The sequence below is a fragment of the Panthera leo genome, chromosome B3, assembly GCF_018350215.1.
Source record: "Panthera leo isolate Ple1 chromosome B3, P.leo_Ple1_pat1.1, whole genome shotgun sequence".
NCBI classification, from domain to species: domain Eukaryota; kingdom Metazoa; phylum Chordata; class Mammalia; order Carnivora; family Felidae; genus Panthera; species Panthera leo.
The window spans coordinates 72091232-72114236 of NC_056684.1; the positions used below are offsets into that span (position 1 = coordinate 72091232).

The 23005-nt window shown below is 41.7% G+C and overlaps 1 protein-coding gene, 1 long non-coding RNA gene and 1 pseudogene across 2 annotated transcripts; 1 reads left to right on the plus strand and 2 right to left on the minus strand.

Moving 5' to 3' along the window:
• On the minus strand, window positions 1-1038 carry LOC122221271 (olfactory receptor 10G2-like). The gene has a single exon (XM_042940589.1). It carries the CDS (start codon window positions 1036-1038, stop codon window positions 1-3), a length of 1038 nt encoding a protein of 345 aa, XP_042796523.1.
• Window positions 1039-12387: 11349 nt separating this feature from the next.
• Window positions 12388-16792, minus strand: LOC122222598 (annotated as a pseudogene).
• Window positions 16793-17017: 225 nt separating this feature from the next.
• On the plus strand, window positions 17018-20404 carry LOC122221272. Its single transcript, XR_006203136.1, has 3 exons — window positions 17018-17089; window positions 19765-19895; window positions 20286-20404. It is a non-coding gene; the product is annotated as an uncharacterized LOC122221272 (long non-coding RNA).
• Window positions 20405-23005: the final 2601 nt, after the last annotated feature.

Here is a 23005-nt window from a genome sequence, read left to right on the forward strand (position 1 = left end):
TTACTTGTTTTCTCTGGTGGCCTTTCCACCTGCTGTTATTCTCTTCAGAGCGGACTTCACTTCCTGGTTCCTCAGGGTATAGATGAGGGGGTTCAGTAATGGAGTGACAACAGTGTAAAACACAGCCACTGCCCCATCCAGGGGACTCTTGGAGCCAGCCCTGAGGTAGGTGAAAATGCAGGGGACATAGTAGACTGTGACCACGGTTAGGTGGGAGCCGCAGGTGGAGAAGGCTCGGCGCCGCCCATCAGCAGTGCGTATCTTGAGGATGGCGTGGACTATGCAGGCGTAGGAGAGCAGAATTAACATGAAGCAACTGGCAGCCACCACCCCAATGTCCACAAAGGTCACAAGCTCATTGACGGTTGTGTCAGCACAGGCCAGTCTCAATACTGCAGGGATGTCACAGATAAAGTAATCCACTTGGTTGGGCCCACAGTATGGCAGACGGAAGGTCAGGGTGGCCTGGACAGACCCATGGATGGAGCCGGCCACCCAAGCCCCAGCCACGAGGATGGTGCATAACCTCCCATTCATGAGCACGGGGTAGCGCAGGGGCTGGCATATTGCCAGGTACCTGTCGTAGGCCATCAAGGTGTAGAGGAAACACTGGGTGCTGCCCAGGAAGTGAAAGAAATACAGTTGAGCCACACAGCCACCAAAGGGCATTGCCTTGCTGGCAGGAGTAAAATCCAATAGTAGCCGGGGGACAATGACTGAGGAGAGCCACATGTCCAGGAATGAGAGCACGCCCAGAAGAATGTACATGGGGCGAGCGTGGAGCTTTGGGTCAGCCCACACGGTGAGCAGAATGAGCAGGTTCCCCAGCTGAGTCAGGATGTAAATGATGAAGAAGACCAGGAAGAGGAGGGTCCTCAGACTGGGGGGGTGAGGTAAGCCCAGGAGAACGAAGCCTGTCACGACGGTGTCCAGGGATGTGTTTTTGGTCTCTCCCATGTCTTTCTGTAGTGTGTCGGGATGAGTGGTGAAGTCAGACAAGGGAAATATCCACAGGAGGTGGTGAGAGAATGGTTTCATCTAATGGTTAATGCCTGCCTGAGTGATGAGATAAACAGGAAACTGCCACAACTTTTAAACAATTTTTATTTACTTATTTTTATTTTAAAGAAGAGGTGGTGTTGCCATCAACTATTTTGGTTCACTTTATAAGAGAAACTGTCCAGAGACTGGTTAGTTTCCTAGATGGATGGAATCTTTGATCGATTGGGAAATACTGCCAGCAGAATTCGGCAGATCAAAGCACAAGGGGACATGTGAATGATAGAGAAGGACCAATAACTCCAAACAAAAAGCCCAACCACTGAAGAGGGGCTGAGTCAGGTTAAGGCAGAGCAGTGTGCAACACATTTCCCACAATGACCAAACTTATTTTTCCCTCCACTTCCCATCATTGCAGTGCCTCAGCTAGAATCCCATCTCCTCACCATAGCATGCAAACATGTTCATTGTATGTCTCTTATTTGCCACTAGGTCACACCCCTTGCAATTCCTTCTTAGTGTTCAGTTCAAAGGACCCCTCGAGGCTCTCCCAACGGCATACTCCAGCTGGGAGCCTATGCACACCATACCTTCTCTGTTCCCTTCACCTGGGTAATGCTCACTTTCCCTTCCGGACTAAGTTGGGAGACCCTTATCTGCAAAAAGACTTCCCCGATTCCTGAGGACCATGCTTATATTTCTCAGAGCATGTATCACATTCTACTACTATTGTCCAATTTCTTATTTGTCTCCCCTATTAGTCATCCCATCTAACACAGTAAACGTGGTCATTTATTTTCTGAATGACTGAATGGCTAATGGGAATGGATGTTGCCAAACCCCACCGAACAGACATAGTGTTTCTTTCTCTGGTGTATCTTGTTTGTCCAATCCTTGGACCCACCCACTGACTAGCGAACATCTCATTCTTATGTGTTTAGTTTTATTATAACAAACTCCAAGGGCCACTCTTGTTTTTTATTGCTCTAGGATATTATTTAGATTTATTGGTTGATTGATGTGGTCCATTGGTTTGGAATTGTATGTTTTTGTATGGGGTTATAGAGCAATTTTTATTGTTTATTATAATAGCATTGGTTAATGCAGGACTTGATCTTTAGTGTGTATGTGTGTGAATATATACATGGCATATATATATATAATATATATACATATATATTTTATATGCATATATATACATATATATTTGTGTGTGTGTATATGTATATGTGTGTGTGTGTATATATATATATATATATATATATATATATATATATAGTCAACTGTACAGTAACTCTCTCTAAAGACCCTGAGAGAATTTGAAGTTCCTGGTCCAGATGATAAGAAAAGATAGAGGCATGACATGTATTTGTTGAAGAGACTGTTTGATAAAGATTTTTCTCCCCACACTCAGGTTTGAGATGGATTCATCTGCCATTTAACTATAGTATCTTTGTAATTTAAATGACTATTTACAGAGAGCAATTTAAATGGTAACAGATTAATTATAAATAACATGTGAGTATGAACAGGTTTAATCCTTTAATCTCCACCAGGAAATTTCCCCGAGAGATTTTATCTTGGTTATTTTTAAAAGTAACTTAATTCACATATTAAGATTTAGGAGCTATTAATAGTAATAATAATACTTAATATACCTGGCTCTTCAGTTCAGGGTCCATAGAAAATGTTAAGCGTGCCCTCTGCCCACAGAAAAAGAAGAAATATCAAATTTTTACTGCCTGAGTATTAGGAGGGCGTCTTGATTTATTTGAAAATAGATGGGAAGACTAGTTTTTTTTTTTTGGGTAGAGTATACAGAAAAGATAGAAATAGTTGGGATTAAGATTACGCATAAAACAGTAATTATGAGCCAAAGTAATTTTGTTGTCAATACAGACATAATATTAGTGTGCTGCCACTTAGGCAAGTGATGTAATCCTGAGATTTTTTAAAGGAAAGTAAAATTTTGTATAAATAATTAATAGAATGGTACCACTGGGGGATTTATTTAATGGATTTCTATAATGCATATTTATGTATAGTGAAAAATCCTCTCTAATTTATCTGCCTTGCTCGTCTGATTTTTCTCATTTGTTGTGCATAAACCAGGCTCCACTTTTTCCAGGTGCCCTGCTGTAACCTTTTAGTCTCTAGATTCTGGGGGCTCTGCTTGGTGAGATCAGGAAACTGAGGTGTGTTACAGCTGGTGGGTTTGAAAGGGGGTTACTTTTCTAGGCAGACAAGACAGAGGATGGTGGTTTTGACTTGGGGTGTGGTGGTCAGAGGTTGCAGAGGTGGGCAATCTGTGGTGCAGAGAGGTTGGCAGAGTAGATTTCCAGTGGATTTTTGGAGAAACAGGAAGTAAGTTTGAAGAAGGATCAGATCTCTTGCCGAGAGAGAGGAAAATAGTCTGGCCACACTCCATCCCCCCCCCCCCCCCCCACACACACACACACCGTTCACCCTCTACCCCATCAGCTTTCTTTCTGTGTCATTTTGCTTTGGGTCCACTCCTGTTTTCAGCTGTGGAAATTTAGGTTATTTAAAGTAAGGGAAGGGGCGGACTGAAAATTTTTCAAAAAATTAAAAACAATTTCACTGTATCTACCCTAGCTAATTAGATAAGCAAAGTATTTTATTTTACTTTTTTTAAGTTTATTTATTTATTTTGAGAGAGACGGAGACAGCGAGAGTGCAGGAGGGGCAGATAGAGAAGGGGAGAGAGAATCCCAAGCAAGTTCTACACTGCCAGCACAGAGCCGGGTGAGTGGCTCTAACTCACAAAAGGGCGAGATCACGACCTGAGCTGAAACCAAGAGTTGGACCCTCGACTGACTTGAGCCACCCAGGAGCCCGATAAGCAAAGTATTTTAAAGTTTCCCCAGTTTTAGGGGCGTCTGGGCGACTCAGTTGGTTAAGTGTCTGACTTCAGCTCAGGTCATCACCTCACTGTTTGTGAGTTCGAGCCCCAGGTTGGGCTCTGTGCTGTCAGCTCAGAGCCTGGAGCCTGCTTCAGATTCTGTGTCTCCCTCTGTCTCTGCCCCTCCCCTGCTTGTGCTCTGTCTCTGTCTCTTACATAAAAAGAAAGTTTCCCTGGTTTTAGGCCATTTGATGCTGCTAAAATCATGTTGCAAAATAGTTGGAATTTCCATATAAAAACACATACAAATAGCATAAGGTTAAATATCAATATAAAAAGCATCTGAAAATAAGGGCCAGGGTATTAGAGAATAAACCATACATGTTTAAGAGGGAATTATCCTGAAAACTCTAGGGAGAAGCCGTGGGGTGAAAGAGCGGCACTGAGAAGATAAAGACAGGTGGGGTAAGAATTCTATGGAGCTGTGGGATCATGGGATGGGCTACTTTCTGTATCCTCCCCCTAGCCCCCAAATCAGGCCAGTTTGGTGTGAGCACATCTCTCTCTCTGGTTTGTTTGTTTTTTTAATTTTTTAAACGTTTATTTATTTATTTTTGAGAGAGAGACAGAGCATGAGCAGGCGGAGGGGCAGAAAGAGAGGGGACAGTCTGAATCTGAGCTGTCAGCACAGAGCCTGACTGGTGGCTCAACTCACACCGTGAGATCATGAGCCGAAGTCGGACGCTTAACTGACTGAGCCACCCAGGCGCCCCATTGTGAGCACATCTCTTGCAGTGAGTGCCTTTCCATTTGGAGCAGCAGCTCAGGGGAGGGCAAGCCTCTAGCTAGCTAGCTCTGGGATTTGGGTCAGGAGGGGACAGTTATGAAATTCTTGAAGATGAGGAATGAAGACTGGTAGTGTTGTGTCAGACACAATTAGGATCAAAGGACCTTTACCCTTGGGACAAGACCCAACCCAAATCTGTTTCTGGAAAAAAGATTCCTCTTCCTTTATACTCATGCACAGTTAGACATTCTGGTAGAGCCAGAGCAGAGCAGGGGAACTGCAGAGAGTTTGGGGTGGCCTTGGCATATTCTATCTATTCTCACAGCAGTGCATCCTGTTCTCCCAAAGATTTTTTTAAAAAAAATTTTTTTTAACATTTATTTTATTTTTGAGACAGAGCATGAACGGAGGAGGGTCAGAGAGAGGGAGACACAGAATCTGAAACAGGCTCCAGGCTCTGAGTTGTCAGCACAGAGCCCGACGCGGGGCTCGAACTCACGGACCGCGAGATCGTGACCTGAGCTGAAGTCGGATGCTTAACCGACTGAGCCACCCAGGCGCCCCTCCCAAAGATTTTTAAAAACAAGCCTTGCTTAAGGCGAGGTACCTGGTGTCCCGAAGAACAGAGAGGTCACGAATCTGGCTTATGTTTGCACAATTACCAAAGAATCTTCTTCACAACCTCTGTGACTCTGTCACTGCCCAGCTGTGCCCTAAAAAGAGAAAATGAAAAGAAAATGTTGTTAAGATTCTTCTGAGTATTTTTCTCATCACAAAAAGAAATTCCTTACATTTGGAAAGAAGGAGCTTGATTCTAGCAGTTTGGGAAAGAATTGAGGACGCAGATGGAGAAACTGATCGATTTAACACTTGGTGAAATAACAGAAAATCTTACAGTTCCAAGATTAGTTGGTGACTGTAGTTTGAATGGAGCGGGTTTTAGGACTGCTTTTCCATCTGCTTGGACTCACTGGACAGAGCTGCAAAGTTGTGGAGGAGGCTGGCTGTCCTCGAGCCGAATGGTCCAGCAGCCAGGGGGTTGTGCTTCAGACAGTCAGTCTGGCTTGTGGTGAGGGGCTCTGCATCTGTTTGGGGGAAGGCTTTAGGAATCTTTCAGGAGTTTTTCCTGGCAAATGAGTATTCAGAATCTCTGAGAGCCTCTGCCTTTCTGGGCTCTTTGATGAGTGTGACTCCTATACCTCTTGAGTCATATTTTACATTGGTTTTCATCAGCTATTGGCTCTGCAGCTTTGATTAGAAGGAAAAAAAAAAAAAAAAAAAACCCCGCACGCTGTTAAGAGATATGAAGAAAAAATTCCAACCTCAGGGGAAATCTTGCTCTAAGGTATTTCCCTAATGAGATCTTCCCTCCCCAAATCCTCATTAGGTTATTTTGAGAGAGAGAGCAGGAAACCTTTCTCTTAGAGCTCGGGAAAGGGAGCTGTGGGGAATAACCTTGTCAGTATAGTTTTGAATGACCTCCAATTTCTTAGTGGTGTTATGAAGTCTCAGTTGATCAGCTCTCTCCCCCAAATATCCATCAGGGGACCCATGTCATGTCTTCTGGTTTCTGTTCCGATGTAATCTAATCAGTGAGGTCTCTCTTGATCCTCCCCACCTGTTTCCTGTTGTATTTTTCATTTGCTTATTTATTGTTTGTCTTCCTTCGCTAGAATGTAGGCTCCATGACAGGTGAGAGTTTTGCTCACTGTGCGATCCTTAACACTAGCACAGTGCCTGGTACATAGTAGGTTCTCAACGAATGCTTTTAAATGAATGAATAAGAGAGGTGCCTGGGTGGCTCAGTCGGTTAAGCCTCTGACTCTTGTTTTAGGCTCAGGCATGATCTCACAGTTCGTGGGTTCAAGTCCCATATTGGGCTCTGCTCTAACAGAGTGGAACCTGCTTGGGATTCTCTTTCTCTCTCTCTCTCTCTCTCTCTCTCTGTCTCTCTGTCTCTGTCTCTCTGTCTCTGCCCCCCACCCCTGCTTGTGCATGCGCTCTCTCTCAAAATAAATAAATAACTTAAAAAATGAAGGAGTAAGAGAAACTACCACACGTATTAAATACTATGGACAGAGAAAAAAAGCCATGCTTTCAAACATGAATCTCAGATTTAAAGTTACCAAAAGTTGATTTGATATCAAATTGATTCTCACATGCAGGTGCAGGCATTGGCAGCATATGCCAGTGTGAATAACTTTGGATATTTATGTATTTATTTTATAAAAGTTAATGTTAATCTGAGTAATACTGGGCAACTGGCTAAATGTGAAGAAATGAAGCCTGGAGAGGGATATAAGCTTCAAGAGCCTTCACTGTAAAATGATGGGTCTGAACAGAGACGGAATGATTTCTAAGATTCTTTTTAGTTCTAAATTAATAGGGAAGAAAATGTTTAGTGCGTGTGTGTGTGTGTGTGTGTGTGTGTGCGCACACACGTGTGTATAAAGTTGCAATGTTACATCTGGCCACAAGATGACAGTATTATCTTTTCTTAAAAGAATATTTTTTGGGAGCTCATTTGGCTCAGGTCTTTGCCATTGTTTGTAAGTTTGAGCCCCGCGTCAGGCTCTGTGCTGACAGCTCAGTCTGGAGCCTGCTTCAGATTCTGTGTCTCCCTCTCTCTTTGCCCCTCCTCTGCTTGTACTCTGTGTCTCTCCCTCTAGAAAATAAATAAACATTTAAAAAATTTTTTTAAAAGAATGATTTTTTAAAAGATTATTTATTTATTTATTTACTAAGAGAGAGAGAGACAGAGAGACAGAGAGAGAGAAAGAGAGAAGGAAGGGTAGGGGCAGAGAGCAAGGGAGACAGAGGATCCAAAGCCCAAAGTGGGTGCCATGCTGAGAGCCGGGAGCCAGACACAGGACTCAAACTCAAAAGCCAAGAGATCACGACCTGGGCCCAAGTCAGAGGCCCAACTGACTAAGACACCCAGGTGCCCCTCACCACTTGCTTTTAATTCTAGCTTTCTAAAGTAAAGCAACTAAAGTTAATAGTTTCCTTTGTCTTTCTGTTTCTTTCTCTAGATTCATACATATGTACAGATGAACATATTGTATTTCTTGAGATTAAATAAAAATATCTGATTGCTGGTAGTAAAATTCTCCCATCTCTTCCACACTGCTACAAACACCACCATCACCATCCCTATTCCCCCCGCCTCCCCAAACACACACAATGTGCATAACCCATGTCTGATCACACCCCTGTTTCCATATTCTCCTGCCTTGGGAGAAGAGAAACTCTTATTATGGAGAAATGGACCACTTCTGCCTCTCCCTGTGTTATTCTTCCCACTTGTCATCTCTGTTCTTTACACAACATTCTACTGTTCAGTGTTCACAGAATCTCCTGGACTACAGCCTGTGGATTCACCAGTAGAAAACGTTCCCGCGAGGACACTGCTCTAAGGGAACCCTCAACTGCTCCTGCGGAAGCTGAAAGTCACCTGTCAAGAGAGGAGCTTCCCACCCTGGTGTTTCTTCTGGGTTTTGCATCCAGATTGGGTTTTGCTCCCTCAGCCCCAGGGAGGGCACGGACCTTCTGCCGCCGGTTCCAGCGGCTCAGGCACCGGGGATGCAGTGCCTGGCCCGGGGTGTCCCGCAGCAGATGTGGGGAGATTTCCTTCTTTATGTTTCCCTGACGGTGGGAAGTAAGGCTCGAGTCAGTAGCGAACTCTGCAGGGGGGTTTCAAAATAATTTTCTACCGGCTGGATGTTTGCCACCTCTGGCCTTTGTAATGAAGGAGTCTTTTCTGATCCACATTTTCCTGAAGTGGTGCTAACCGTCCCCGTATTACTACTGCTACCGTGCCTGCTGCTACCACTACGATCACTATCACTACCGTTGCTGCTTCACTGTCACTTGTGTCTGTCTAAGGAACTCCTCCAGCGGTGGCAGTGTTCTCCTTTTAAATAACGCTGTGGCTCCCAGGAGCGCTGCCCTGCCAAGGACCCGCGTGTTCTCACAGGCGCTGCGGGACAAGGCGTTCAGCAGCCCACGGAGGGGACGGCTCTGGAAGGAGCCTCTGTGCGGGCCAAGCGAACGAACCGGACGTCTGGCTTGGGCGGGCCGGATTGGTACCAGCAACGTGGCAGCGGAGCACCCACACGTGTGTCTGAAGTGTTCTGGATGGTTGGGAGAGGAGAGGTGGTTTTCCTTCGTTCCTTACTCGCTCTGATGCATCCAGTTATCTCCTCCCGGGCCGAGCTGCAGAGGACAGACTCTGCCTCTGCCCTCTGTGCCGTGAGACACGCGGTGGCTACGAGGCCTCTTCAGCTGCACCCAACTTCACAGGTGACCGTGGCAGTGAGAAACTGTATTTGCTGAGTGGATGCCTGCTGTGAGTTACCACTGGGGACTTTGGGAGTAGACTGCCTGGATTTGAATTTGCTTTTTTCTAGCTGGGTGGTCTTGAGTAAGTCACTTTCTCTTTGATTTAGTTTCCTCACTCATACAATGAGAATAGTAATAGTAATAGTCCCTGGCTCATGGGTTGTTGTGAGTTATAACTATGTATGTTTATCTCTATTTCTACCTACCTACCTACCTAGGTAACATGTAACTTACATACTCAGTGGTATATAAGTGTTAGCTATTTCACTTCTTTTTGTTTTTGGTTTGAGAGAGAGAGCACGAAAGAGGGCCAGAGGGGAGAGAGAGAGAAGGAAAGAGAGAGAGAATCTTAAGCAGGCCCCACCCCCAGCACTGAGCCCGATGGGGCGCTCAATCCCATCACTGCGAGATCATGACCTGAGCCAAAATCAAGAGTCAGATGCTTAACCGACTGAGCCACCCAGGTGTCCCTAGGTATTTCACTTCTAATCCTGAACTTTCACTAAATGTTATGTGCCAGGGGTTCTGGGACTGGATCTCAGTGTTTCTCTCTTCTCTGGTTTGTGGAAGGTGAAATCCTGACAACTCTTGGTTGTGGATTAAAGGCTGCAAGATGGAGTTTGTATATGGGGTAGATTATTTGCTCAGGAGAGACCACTGTGGTCAATCTTTTTGGGGAGACCCTGAACTTTGGAAATCCAGATCCAAATGCTTCAAAATGAGATGTTAAATATTCTGATTGATTTTGCAAGGATATTACATGCTTTCCTGAGAAATTGATACAATCTTAATATACTTTAGGAGTTTATCAGGCAGGGTAGAAATGAGGTGTAGGGCTTTGCACTTGAATGCAGGGATATAATCACCCATAGAAGATGGGGGGAAAAGTAAGCATAGGCAATATGCTGCAATTCAAGGAGAGGAAAGAGAGCCAGTAGGGGATTCCTATGGCAAGGCATGGTCATTGGACATTAAGAATCATAAAAATCTTTAGTTAGTTTTAAGATTTTCTTTTCCTGCTTTGTAATTCCCTTATATTGTCTTCAAATTTTCAATGAAGTTTGTTAAACATTATAGCCTACTGTTAGCTAGAGTAGAAAATAAATGATTATTGATGTAGCTTTGTCCCCACACACGATGAGGCTGACCAGAGCTCTGAGGCTCAGATTGTAGGTTATTTGGAAATCAAAAGTGAGGGCTGCTCCTAGTTAATATAAGATATAGTTAGCCATGTATTATAAATTTGTTTGGAATCAAAGATTAAACAGAATTGTCTTTGGGTGAGGTAGAAGTGAGTTTTCATTGTGATTTTTAAAATTAACTTTTGAGGGGAACTTGGGTGACTCAGTCATTTAAGTATCTGACGCTTGATTTTGGCTCAGATCGTGATTCATGGTCATGAGATCAAGCCCCACATGGGGCTCTGTGCTGGGCATGGAATCTGCTTGAGATTCTCTCTCTCCCTCTCCTTCTGCCCCTCCCCTACTTGAATGCATGCACTCTCTACCCCACCCCCAATAAATATAATACATAAATAAAATGAACTTTTTTCTTTGTTTTCAATTACCTTTTTAATGTTTACTTATTTTTGAGAGAGAGGGGGAGACAGAGCATGAGTGGGAGAGGGGCAGAGAGTGGGAGAACAGAATCAGAAGCAGGCTCCAGGCTCTGAGCTGTCAGCACAGAGCCTGATGCAGGGCTGGAACTCATGAGCTGTAAGATCATGACCTGAGCCAAAGTCAGACACTTAACCAACTGAGCCACCCAGGTGCCCCTAAAATGAACTTTATAAAAAAATGCTTTTATTTTTGAGAGAAAGCATGAGTGGGGGAGGGCCAGAGAGAAAGAGGGGGACAGAGGATGTGAAGTGGGCTCCCTGATGATGTGGGGCTTGAACTCATGAACCATGAGATCATGATCTGAATCGAAGTCAGACACTCAACTGAGTCACCCAGGTGCCTAAAATGAACTTTTTTGAGATGGAATTTGGATGGACATAATCCTGTTGGAAAATAATCTGACATTACAAATCAAGGCCATTAATATGTTCATATTTCTTTTACCTGATAATTCCATTTGTGAGCTCTCATTTTAAAAAAAGGCAAGCTAGAGGGGTGACTGAGTGGCTCAGTTGGCTAAGTGTCTGACTTTGGGTCAGGTCATGATCTCATGGTTCACGAGTTCGAGCCCCGTGTTAGGCTCTGTGCTGACAGCTCAGAGCCTGGAGCCTGCTTTGGATTCTGTGTCTCCCTCTCTCTCTGTCCCTTCCCTGCTCCTGCTCCTCCAGCCCCTCTCCACTCCCCCGGGGTCAGGGAGTGGTACTGAAAGTCTCAAATCTTTAATTACAAAGTCGGTTTTCCTGGGGCGCCTGGGTGGCTCAGTCAGTTAAGTGTCAGACTGGTTTTGGCTCAGGGCCCGATCTTATGGGATTGAGCCCGGAGTCAGGCTCTGCACTGACGGTATGGAGTCTGCTTGGGATTCTTTCTCTCCTTCTCTCTCTGTCCCTCCCCAGCTCATGCTCTCTGTCTCTGTCTCTGTCTCTCAAAAATAAATAAATAAACTTTAAGAAACAAACAAACAAAAAAACCAAGGTTGGTTCTCCTGGCAACCAGCTCCCCTCTCCTTCGGTGCTTTCAAAGGTACCTTAGTAACATAAAAAAGACACCTTTATCGTTCTCATCACTTAGGAAATTCCTAGGGTTTTTGGAGCTCTGTGCTTGGAAAGGGGATGAAGACCAAATATGTATTTCTTAATATAAATCATAATATTACAATTGACTTAAAAAATAAAGGTATAAACTTTTGTTACAGAGTCAAAGTGAGATTCCTAGTCATTTCAACTTGGCCAGATAAGAAACAATTTAAAAATCTTTACATTTTTTTTTAATGTTTATTTATTTTTTGAGAGAGAGAGAGACAGAGACAGAGTGCGAGCAGGGGAGGGGCAGAGAGAGAGAGAGAGGGAGACACAGAATCCGAAGCAGGCTCCAGGCTCTGAGCTGTCAGCACAGAGCCAGACACGGGGCTCGAACCCACAAGCGGTGAGATCATGACCCAAGCTGAAGTCAGATGCTTAACTGACTGAGCCACCCAGGCACCCCACAATTTAAAAACCTTTAAAGACGTATTGAGAAAAACCAGACATTAAAAAAAAATACAAAAAAACTTGTTTGTCATTACCCAAAAGATAGGGTAAAGGGCTTTAGGTAAAAATATTAAAAACCCCAAGCTGCACAGATAATGCAGATAGTTCTAGTTATCTAGTCCATGGACAAAAAAGCAAGCACTTACAGCATCAGCTCCAATATTTTATAAATTTCTTCTTATTGGAATTTTATATTCATTTCTTTTGGTTGGATGAGTAGACTAGATTTTGGCAGAGGTCCTAAGCTGGCTTTTACTCAGCCCTACCTTGCTCAGCCTCAGGAACAGATGAATTTCCAGCTGGTGGATCAACTGCTTTTGTCTCTTTGCCATGTTGTGGTTTAGGGTTTTCTGGGCATCTGAGGAGGTAACTGAAGTTGTGGTACCGACCCCGATATGGCTGCTGACCTTGGCTCTCATCTCCCTTTCGTTGCTGTCCTCACTAGGCTGTGTTTGGTGAAGAGGGGCCCTGAAGAATTATGGTCTATAGCTCTGATTCACATTCTGTCTCACTGGTCCACGTTGCTGTCCTGCACCCTGGTTGTCAGTATCCTCCATCACTTCCTGCACCAGAGCGTTGGAATCGTCCGGTCAAGGCCCATGGAATCTACACATATAGTAAGGTGACACCCATGGCCTGAGGTAGGGGTGGTGCTTCTGGGCCTGGACTTCGGGAGCACTCACCCATCCCTTGTTCTTTTTCCTACTCTCACTGTTCTGGTGATTCTGGTAATGGCCAAACATCTGTAAATGGTTACAGCCTGCTGTGTGTTTACTGACTTTGCGATGATGGAACTCTGCCAGGGCCCGTGACATTTGTTGCCTCGGTATTCTTTTCTCCTCAACGTCATCAAACTTCATAGTCTCTTCATCTCCTACACTGCAAAGGTAGATACATGTTGTATCACGTATCAGTACCTCATTCCTTTCTTATTACTGAATAATATTCCATTTTATGAACATACTGCATTTTGTTTAACCTTCTGTCAATTGATAGACATTTTAGTTGTTTTCACTTTTTGGATAGCATGAATGATGCTGCAATGAATATGTACAAATTTTTGTGTGGACATATGTTTTCAATTCTCTTGGGTGTAGGAGTGGATCTGCTGGGTTATGATAGGTCTGTCTTTAACATTTTGAAGAGCTGCCGAATTATTTTCCAAAATGCCTGCATCATTTTATAGTCCTACCAATTATTATTGGGGGTTCTAATTTCTCCACATCCTTTGTGACACTTGTCATTTTCTGTCTCTTGACTATAGTCATCCTAGTGCATGTGAAGTGGTATCTTGTTGTGGCTTTGATTTGCATTTCCCCGAAGGATAATAATGTTGAAAAATTTTTCATGGGCTTATTGGCCATTTGTGTATCTTCTTTGGGAAAATGTCACTTTAAATCCTTTGCCCATTCTCAGGTTGGTTATTTGTCTTTTTATTGTTGAGTTGTAAGAGTTCCTTACATATTCTAGATATAAGGTAGACCGTTTACATTTAATGTGATTATTGATGGGGTTTGGTTTAAATCTACCGTTTTGCTATTTGTTTTCCAACCTAATTTTTCTTATGTTCTTTTTCTTTTTATCATTTAGATTGAGATTTTTTTAAATGGTTATTCATTTTTGAAAGACAGAGACAGAGAACAAGCAGGAGTGGGGTGGAGACAGAGGGGGACACAGAATCTGAAGCAGGCTCCAGGCTCTGAGTCGTCAGCACAAAGCCCAACACGGGGCTCGAACTCATGAACAGCAAGATCATGCCCTGAGCCGAAGTCAGATGCTTAACTGACTGAGCCACCCGGGTGCCCTGGATTAACTCAGTTTTTAAAAATATTTTATTTCATCTCTACTATTACATTATTAACTATACCACTTTATTTTACTGTTTCTCTAGCATTTAGAGAATACTCTTTAAAGCAGTATATTATAAAATAATATTATACCACTGCCTGTATAACATAAGAATCTTCCAAACTTCCATTTTCCTCCTCCCAGCCTTTTTTGTTATTATTTTTGTATATTTTATTTCTGCGTATTATAAATTCCACCATGCATTATTGTTTTTCCTTTAGGTAGTCAAAAATCTTTTAAGGAGATTTAAAAACTAGCTGGTTCCAAACATCTTGATATTTTTGCCTTACATAAAGAGGTTATCTTATGTGGATAATCTGTACAGAGCCGGTTGTATTTTTTTGCTTTGACTTTTTTACTCAAGCAATAGAAAAGACAAATGAGGAGGTGTTGAGTCAGTTATTTCTGGAAACTAAGTGAGTTCCAGACTGCATATTGGGTATTTTGGGAGCCCATGGATTGATACTAATTTATTTAGTATTCATGGGTGAGGTTCATTTGTCAGTGGACTTTGAATCTCTGATGTGTATTGCAATCATTAGTACGGTGGCTAAACAAACTGATGTCATACTAATTGCCAAAAGTTTGGCACTCTTCAACATTTGGAGGCTGCTGGTTTTATTGTCCACTTATTAAACTGCTAAATGAATGAGACTAATAACAAGAAATTCATTGAAATGGAAAACTTATAATAGTTCCCCTGAGTATTCATTGATGGCAAGTTCAATTATAGTCATCCAATGAGCACTTCAAAATCCTATGTCTGACAGATAAAAATCCCAAAGCTTTCAAGCCTGAAATCCACCCTGTGTAAAATTTTGTGCTATAGGATTTTCCATCCTGGGCTTCTGTAACAGGGTATAAGAGGACAACTGAATAATGAGGAGGTTTTGGAGTAGGTGGTAAGTGTTTAATGTTAGTGGAAAATCTATTTCAAACAAGCAAGATAAGACTATGAATTAATGTTACTGATTATACGTTGAGGAATATTGCTTTGGTCTTTTTTTTTTATTTTTTTTTTAACGTTTATTTATTTTTGAGACAGAGAGAGACAGAGCATGAACAGGGGAGGGGCAGAGAGAGAGGGAGACACAGAATCAGAAGCAGGCTCCCGGCTGTGAGCCATCAGCCCAGAGCCCGACGCGGGGCTCGAACTCACGGACCGTGAGATCGTGACCTGAGCTGAAGTCGGACGCTTAACTGACTGAGCCACCCAGGCGCCCCTGCTTTGGTCTTTTAAAGAGAGTCAGAGTTTCATAAAGTAAGTGGGTTGATTGATTTGGTTTGATGACCCTGAGTTTTCCTATCCTCTATCTGCCTCACCTTTGTAAAGTAATAATGACTATTGTTGTTTAGGTAAGATAGATGTTGAGGGAGGGAGAGAGAATATAATAAGATCTTCAGGAGAAGTTTATCTCCTGGGAGTGATAAAGGAATAATGGTCTTCCTATATATGTAACCTTTCCTAAACCTAAACCACATTCTCATCTTTAAGACAATTGCAAGGGAGGTCATTGTATTAGTCAGGGTTGTCCAGAAAAACATAACTAATAGGATATCTATCTATCTACCTACCTACCTATTTATCTATTGATCAATTGATCTATCATCTATGATCAAACTAAATTGTATGTATATATATATATATAGAGAGAGAGAGAGAGAAAGAGATAGAATGAGAGAGAGACAGAGACAGAGATTTATTTTAAGGAATTGGCTCATGAGATTGTGGGACCTGGCAAATCTGAAGTGTGCATGGCAGATCAGCAGGCTGGAAAATGGCAGGCATCAGTCTTGCAGTCTTGAGTCTGGAAGCAGAATTCCTTTTTCTGGGGATTTCAGTCTTTTCTTTAAAGGGTTTCCACTGATTGCATGAGGCACACCCAATTATGGAAGGTAATCTACTTAAAGTCTACTGATTTAAATGGTAACCACATTTGAAATACACCGTCTCAATAACATCTAGACCTGTATTTGATCATACAGTGGGTACCATGGTTTAGCCAAGTTGACATATAAAATTAACTATTGCAATAATTAAAGGGATCAAATTAGTACCTATGTTCCAGATAACGAAAATAAAGTCAAGTGACCTGTGTAAGTGTACCCAGGATTATGATAGATCAGTTTGTTAAAGGAGTGAAAAAAAAGAGCAGAATTCTAATTTTTAAAACTATTATTAGTTTTCTTTCTTTCTTTTCCTTTCTTTCTTTCTTTCTTTCTTTCTTTCTTTCTTTCTTTCTTTCTTTCTTTCTTTCTTTCTTTCTCTTAGGCTTCATGAGGAACACGGGGCTTGAATTCATGATCGTGACATCAAGAGTCACATACTCTACTGACTGAGCCAACCAGGCACCCCAGAATTCAAATTTTTAGATATATTATTTCACAAAATAGGTCTTTACTCAATAATGCTTGTTAGTTCAGCAGGACAACAATAGAACCTAAGACTAACTGGTTTTGACTTGACACAACTCCACAGAAACTTTTCTATTTTCTTTCTCCTGCCCCCCAGGTTTATTGAGGTGTAATTGACAGACAAGTAAAGATTACATACACTTGAAGTGACAATGTGATGATTTGATATATGTGTACATTGTGACATGAGTACCATGATCAAAACACTTATATTTTCTTGATAAAAAATTTTAAGCTCTAAATTCATATTAGCTTATATCTCATAAAGTATACAATTTATTTATATTAACAAAAAATAAGTACTTTCCTTCCATAAAACTGTTTGTTGAATGAAGGAATGGTTTTGAGTGGCAGATTTTGGAACCTGTTCAAATATAGTTCTAATGGTGCCCATGGTAGTTACTGATTAAAGTGGCAAGGTCAAGTAGGCTTAGTTCTATCATACTTGGTTAGAAGAAGGAAGAAGTATTGAAACGGACAAATGCAAAATTTACAGAGAAGGAAAGAGATTAAAAAAAAAATCCAGAGACCAACATTAAAAGGGTGAGACCATTTAAACAGATAACCAGCTGCTAATGACCAAATCAGTTTGTTTTCTTTCTGTTTCATTTCAGAAGGGATTATGGAAGAAATGGAAGAAAGAACATTATAAGGGCCAGCCAAATCACCCCTGTGTAATTGGAGAGAATTGGTGAGTTTTACCACCTCTTTACTTGGTGTGGTATTTATACATCTAGTAGAAGGACTCTTAATTTATGAGAATTATTTTAATCTCTCTTCAGTCTCAGGACTCAGTATACTTTTTCATTGTGTTGTTTTCTACAAAGGCACCCTCAACGCCACAAATACATACACCCTCCAAGGTTCCTCAAAATGTCTAGGATTATGACTTGTCACCTTTTAGATTTTGCCACAGCACCTGTTCTTTCTAGTCATCAAAAAGCCATTGGGATTGAGAGGGATTTAGACCATCACTTCCCTCTGCCTAGCACAGTGCCTGCTAGGCATTCACAAATGTTTGTGGAATGAGTGTTGAATATGATACAATCTTCCAAAGAAAGAATGAGTCTCTTCTACTGGCAGATGGTCATTCAGTCTTTGCTTGTTTGTGTAAGCAACAGAGTCCTCATTACCACCAGAGAAAGCCTATCTTTCTGGTGCTCTGAAAGTCAGCATACATATTAGATTTGGGCTGTTCTGGAGAAGAAATGGAAGAGTACAGCTGAAGCATGAGAGCTCTGCTCCCCTTCGGCTTCCCAATCCAGTGCCACTCACTGGGACGTAACTCTGTGTACAGATTGTGTAAACCTGTAACCTATGGGGGAAGCGCTGTTGAGTGCTTTCTCTGTATGCAGAGAAGACACCATTTGGTTCTCCACCTTTAAAAACCTCAGAGCAACTTTTTTTCTCAGAGGTTTATTTCCTGTTTTGGTTGGCAACCAAGTAGATAAGATCATAATATACTATGAAGAATCAAATCTTAAAAAAAAATAAATACTATGATAAACTCCAAAGAACAAAATCTTAAAAATAAAAACTAAGTACAATGTACTAAAAGAGATTTAGGAGTTAATCTACCTCAGCTCTCTAGAGGCAACTGCCGAGTAGTGGAAAAATCTAAGGGCAGGAGACTTGGGACAGAATTCTGATTCTGCCATGCGAAGGTAGGGCGAGCCATAAGGTATCTTTGAAACTTAACCATATTCCATTTTATTAGAGAAATAAAGCTGTCATACTTCAGTGTGTTCCAAGAGCTTCTACCTTGTCTCTTCTTTAGGGTTTAAGCCCCTGGCATTCAGTTGACACAGCCAAGGAGTTCCCTCCTACAAGATCCCTCTAAGCAAGATTTTGGCAGCTCGGGGGCAACTGGGTCGCTCAGTCAGTTAAGTGTCTAACTTCGGTTCAGGTCATGATCTCACGGTTCATGAGTTTGAGCCATGCATTGGGCTCTGTGCTGACAGTGCAGAGCCTGGAGCCTGCTTCGGATTCTGTGTCTCCCTCTTTCTCTCTGCCCCTCCCTGCTCATGCTCTTTCTATCAAAAATAAATTAACATTAAAAAAAAAAGATTTTGGTAGCTCAAGATCAAATCCATTTGAGGCTGAAATGGTGATGGTCTAGTAAGATGAAAACTCAGGTTCCTCTCAGTGAAAGGAGGCTTCTCTAAGCATGTCTTTGCCAAGGTCTGAGCCTGCAGTCCTGAAATAGCAGTCAGGTGGAAACAGAGAGAAAAGACTTGGGGTGTCTCTGAGGAAATGGCAGAGATGACGAGGCTGAAATTAAGGAGTTAGGAGGTAAAGGATTCAACTCTGCTGCTCATCACGTTGGATCCCCAGCAAATCACTATACTCTTCAGAGCAGTGATTTCAAAAAGGGGCAAGTTGTTACTGTCTACTTTGTGAAGCTGCTATGGGCATTGCCCAGCCCTTGAGTGAAAGGTATGAGGAAAGAGCAAAGGGCAGAAAGGGACAGATTTTCAATGTCCTTTGGTCTTTCATGAAGAATCCCAGTGTACACAATACACATTAATGTACACACTATTGATGTCCAGTGGGGATTCTGATCCTTTCAGTTCAATTGTCCCTTTGTTGATAAGGTTTCTACTGACTTCTTTAAAAACCTGGGCAATGATTTTAATGCACAGATCAACTTCCCCCTAAATTTTGAGACTTTTCATGTTTATTATGTGCAATGTTGCTTTTTAAAAGTATTTTTTTGTCAATTGATTCAACAAGTATTTAGTGAGTTCCTCTTTTGTGCCAGATACTTTGCTATCTGGATACAAAAATGAATGAGATATTTCCCTCCCTTCAAGGGGTACATAGTTGTAATTTCTTGTTCTTTAAAGACCACTTGATGTTTATTGGTTCAATCTCTTCTACGTAGCATGACACAGTGGTTGAGAGTGTAGGCCTTGAAAGGTTCAAATCCCATTTCAACCAACTGCTAACCGAGTGACCATGAGTGAATTACTTAACCCTGCAAACATTACGGAAAGCAGTTTGGCAACACTATTTTGAGTCATAATCTTTAAGCTAGCAAATTCGCTTCTTTTTTTAAAAACGTTTTTGTTAACATGTATTTATTTTTGAAAGATAGAGTGGGGGGAGGGCCAGAATGAGGGAGATTTGGAGTAGGCTCCACACAGTGAACACAGAGCCCAACATGGGGCTTGAACTCACGAACTGTGAGATCATGACCTGAGCTAAAATCAAGAGTTGGCTGCTTAACCAACTAAGTTACCCATGTACCCCAGTAAGTTCATTTCTAATGATCAATTCCTAAAGGACTAAGTTAAAATATTGGAGAGGTTATAATCACTCAAAAGTATTTATTGAACTAATACTATGTCCTATGTAATTTTCCAGATACTTTGGATACTTCATTGAACAAAACATACAAAAAGTTCCTGCCCTCATGGAGTTGACATTCTAGGAGCAGGAGATGGACAATAAGAAACAATAGACTAATTAAGTAGATCAATCATATATGTTAGAAGGTGATCAATGCTTTCAAAAAATAAAAAAGTAGATCAGGGTAAATGGGATCAGGCATGCTGGGGATTCTAGGTGAGTTCCAGTTTTCTGTAGGGTCATCAGCATAAGCCTTAGTGAGAAGGTGATATTTGAGGAGAGGCATTAAGGGAATGGGAGAATTGACTATGGGATCTAGGGGAAGAGGTTCCCAGCTGAGGAAGCAACCAGTGCAAAGGCCATCAGGTGGGAATGTGCTCCAAGCGTTTGAGGAATAGCAAGGAGTCCATGTAATTGGAGCTGAGTGAATGAAGGGGAGGGTGGTAGTAGATAAGGTCAGAGAGGTATCATTTAGGTTTCTTTGTGGGTTTCCACACTTCTCTTTCTAATATCCCATCAAATCTCCATAATTCTAGGAAAGACTCCGTGACAAATCAGTGTTGGCGTAAGAAAGAAGTACAACCATCATAACTTCCTGGTTGTGTGGAGGTTTTGGTCCAGGGCTTGTATAGAAGGGATGCCTGAAAACAATTATTCCCACCACTGTACTTCTTGTTAAAGGTTGCATGTACCCCTAAAAGGACCTGTTATCATGTCAGAGGAAGTAGACATTCTTCTCTAATTTTCTTTGGTGTTCACAGAATGTGGGCACTTTACTCCCACCTTATCTCTGTGATTAATTTCTCAACACTCCATTTATTAAGGAACTAGTCTTTTGATCTATTAGTAGACTAAACGATGAAAGCCCTGGGGACACCTGGATGGGTCAGTTGGTGGAGCATGTGGCTCTTGATGTCAGGGTCATGAGTTCAAGCCCCACCCACATTGGGCATGGAGCCCACTTAAAAAAAAAAAGTAAATGATGAAAGCTTTGAATTAGAAATAAAAGTTTGCCTCAAGGCTTAAATCTTGATACATTCGACAGAAAAAAAAGCTCTTTTTTTTTTCCAAGAAATTTTCTTTTTAAAAAAGCCCACTACTAAGTCGATAAAAGACGCATTTAAAAACTAATTTTCATTTGACCTCAATAATTTGAATTCAGTATTTTCTACTTGACATCTTTAGTTTGCAAGCCGTGAGTCCTTTTTTCTACACTTGAAAGTCCCCATCTGCCAAATTATTCATGGATCAGTCCATCTGTGAGTTTACTGGATTATTCAGGGAATGAGTGAAATTTGGTGGGTTTATAGCAAATGAGCACTGCACAGGTATCACTCATAACATCTCTGTGTGTACATTTCTTTCCTTCAGGTTTATTGGGCCATTACAATGTGCCTCACTTGTCCACATTGTTTCTTATGCTTCCTAAGCCCTCCAGACTTTTGCCCTCTTCCTTTTGGGAATGGGAAAAAGAGAAGAAAAGAGATATGACACAATAGACCAGCATGATGGTGGGCAAGGAGTGGGAAAGGCTTGAGAGGAGTAGAGAAAGACATATTGAGAAGGTTGAAGGAGGTTCTCTGCTTCTTTTCAGAAGGAGAAAAGAATGGAATCTTTAAAAATCAGGAGAGTGCTAAATCTCCTACTTCCAGTAGGCACTATATACTTTTTCTTTTCAGACAAAGTTAATTATTATTACTTATGACTATTATTTTTAATATACTTATTAGTTTTAATCACATATGTTTCTGTTTTTATGGACCCTTTAGGGAAGAGACTGCCTAGCATTTCTTGAGGGGCTCTGTCGTTTTGGAGCGTGGAAGTCTTAGTCTCATGGCTCAACGTAGTGTGGGCTGGGTTTTGGGATCCCATTCATTGTTGAGCACAAGTTTTGGGTATGTAGCAGTAAACAAGGCAGATCTAGTCCTTGCCCTCAAGAGGTTTATATTTGGAAAGGCAGACGATAAACAGAGATGTAAATAATTCAGGTGATTTCAGGTATTTATAAGTGCTACAAAGGAGATGCACTAGGAGACTGTGTAATTAGAAAGTGTTCTTTTAGGTATAAGCATCAGGAGAGCCTCCACGTGGGAGTGATATTTGAGATAATACCTTATTAATGAATAATAAGGGTGCCTGGCTGGCTCAGTCAGTGGAACATGTGACTCTTGATCTGGAGGTGGTGAGTTCAAGCCCCACATTGGATGTAAAGATTACTAAAAAATAAATAGATAAACAAACAAACAAACAAACAAACTTAAAATGACACAGAAAAAGTCATGACAAGGTCTGAGGGAAGAATGCTCCTTGGGTACAGATCCTGCTGGGGCATTCACTAAATAGTGTTTGATTGATCAGTGGCTCCTCACTTTCTTTCATCAACTTTTTTGTGGTCTTTGTTTTAGGTTGTGTAAACACATGACCTACATTTTCTCTGGTCTTTTTGGGATATTTTCTCACAGAGATTGGTAGGTATCAGTGAAAAGAATGGACTTTTTATATATACATTTTAAGTGCCAGGCAATATGTAGTAACACTTTTGTAACAGTTCTGTGAAATAGGTTCATAATTTGAGTTTGCACAAATGAGAAAACTGAAGCTCAGGGAGGCTAAGCAATTTTTCTAAAGAGACTTAATCCCAGAGTTAAAACCTCAACCCACCTCTTTTTATTTACTTAATTTTTTTTTTAAATTTATTTTTAATGTTTATTTATTTTTGAGACAGAGAGAGACAGAGCATGAGTGGGGGAGGGTCAGAGAGAGAGGGAGACACAGAATCTGCACAGGCTCCAGGCTCTGAGTTGTCAGCACAGAGCCAGACGCGGGGCTCGAATTCACAGACTGTGAGATCTTTGACCTGAGCCGAAGTCGGAAGCTCAACCGACTGAGCCACCCAGGTGCCCCTATTTACTTAATTTTTAAAAAAGATTTTATTTTATTTATTTAAAAAAAATTTTTTACGTTTTATTTATTTTTGAGACAGAAAGAGACAGAGCATGAACGGGGGAGGGTCAGAGAGAGAGGAAGACACAGAATCTGAAACACTCTCCAGGCTCTAAGCTGTCAGCACAGAGCCCGATGTGGGACTTGAACCCACAGGCTGTGAGATCATGACCCAAGCCGAAGTCGGACGCTCAACTTAGGCGCCACCTAGGCACCCCAGATTTTATTTTTAAGTAATCTCCACACCTAACATGGGGCTTGAATTCACAACCCTGAGATCAGGAGTCACAAGCTCTACCAATTGAGCCATCCA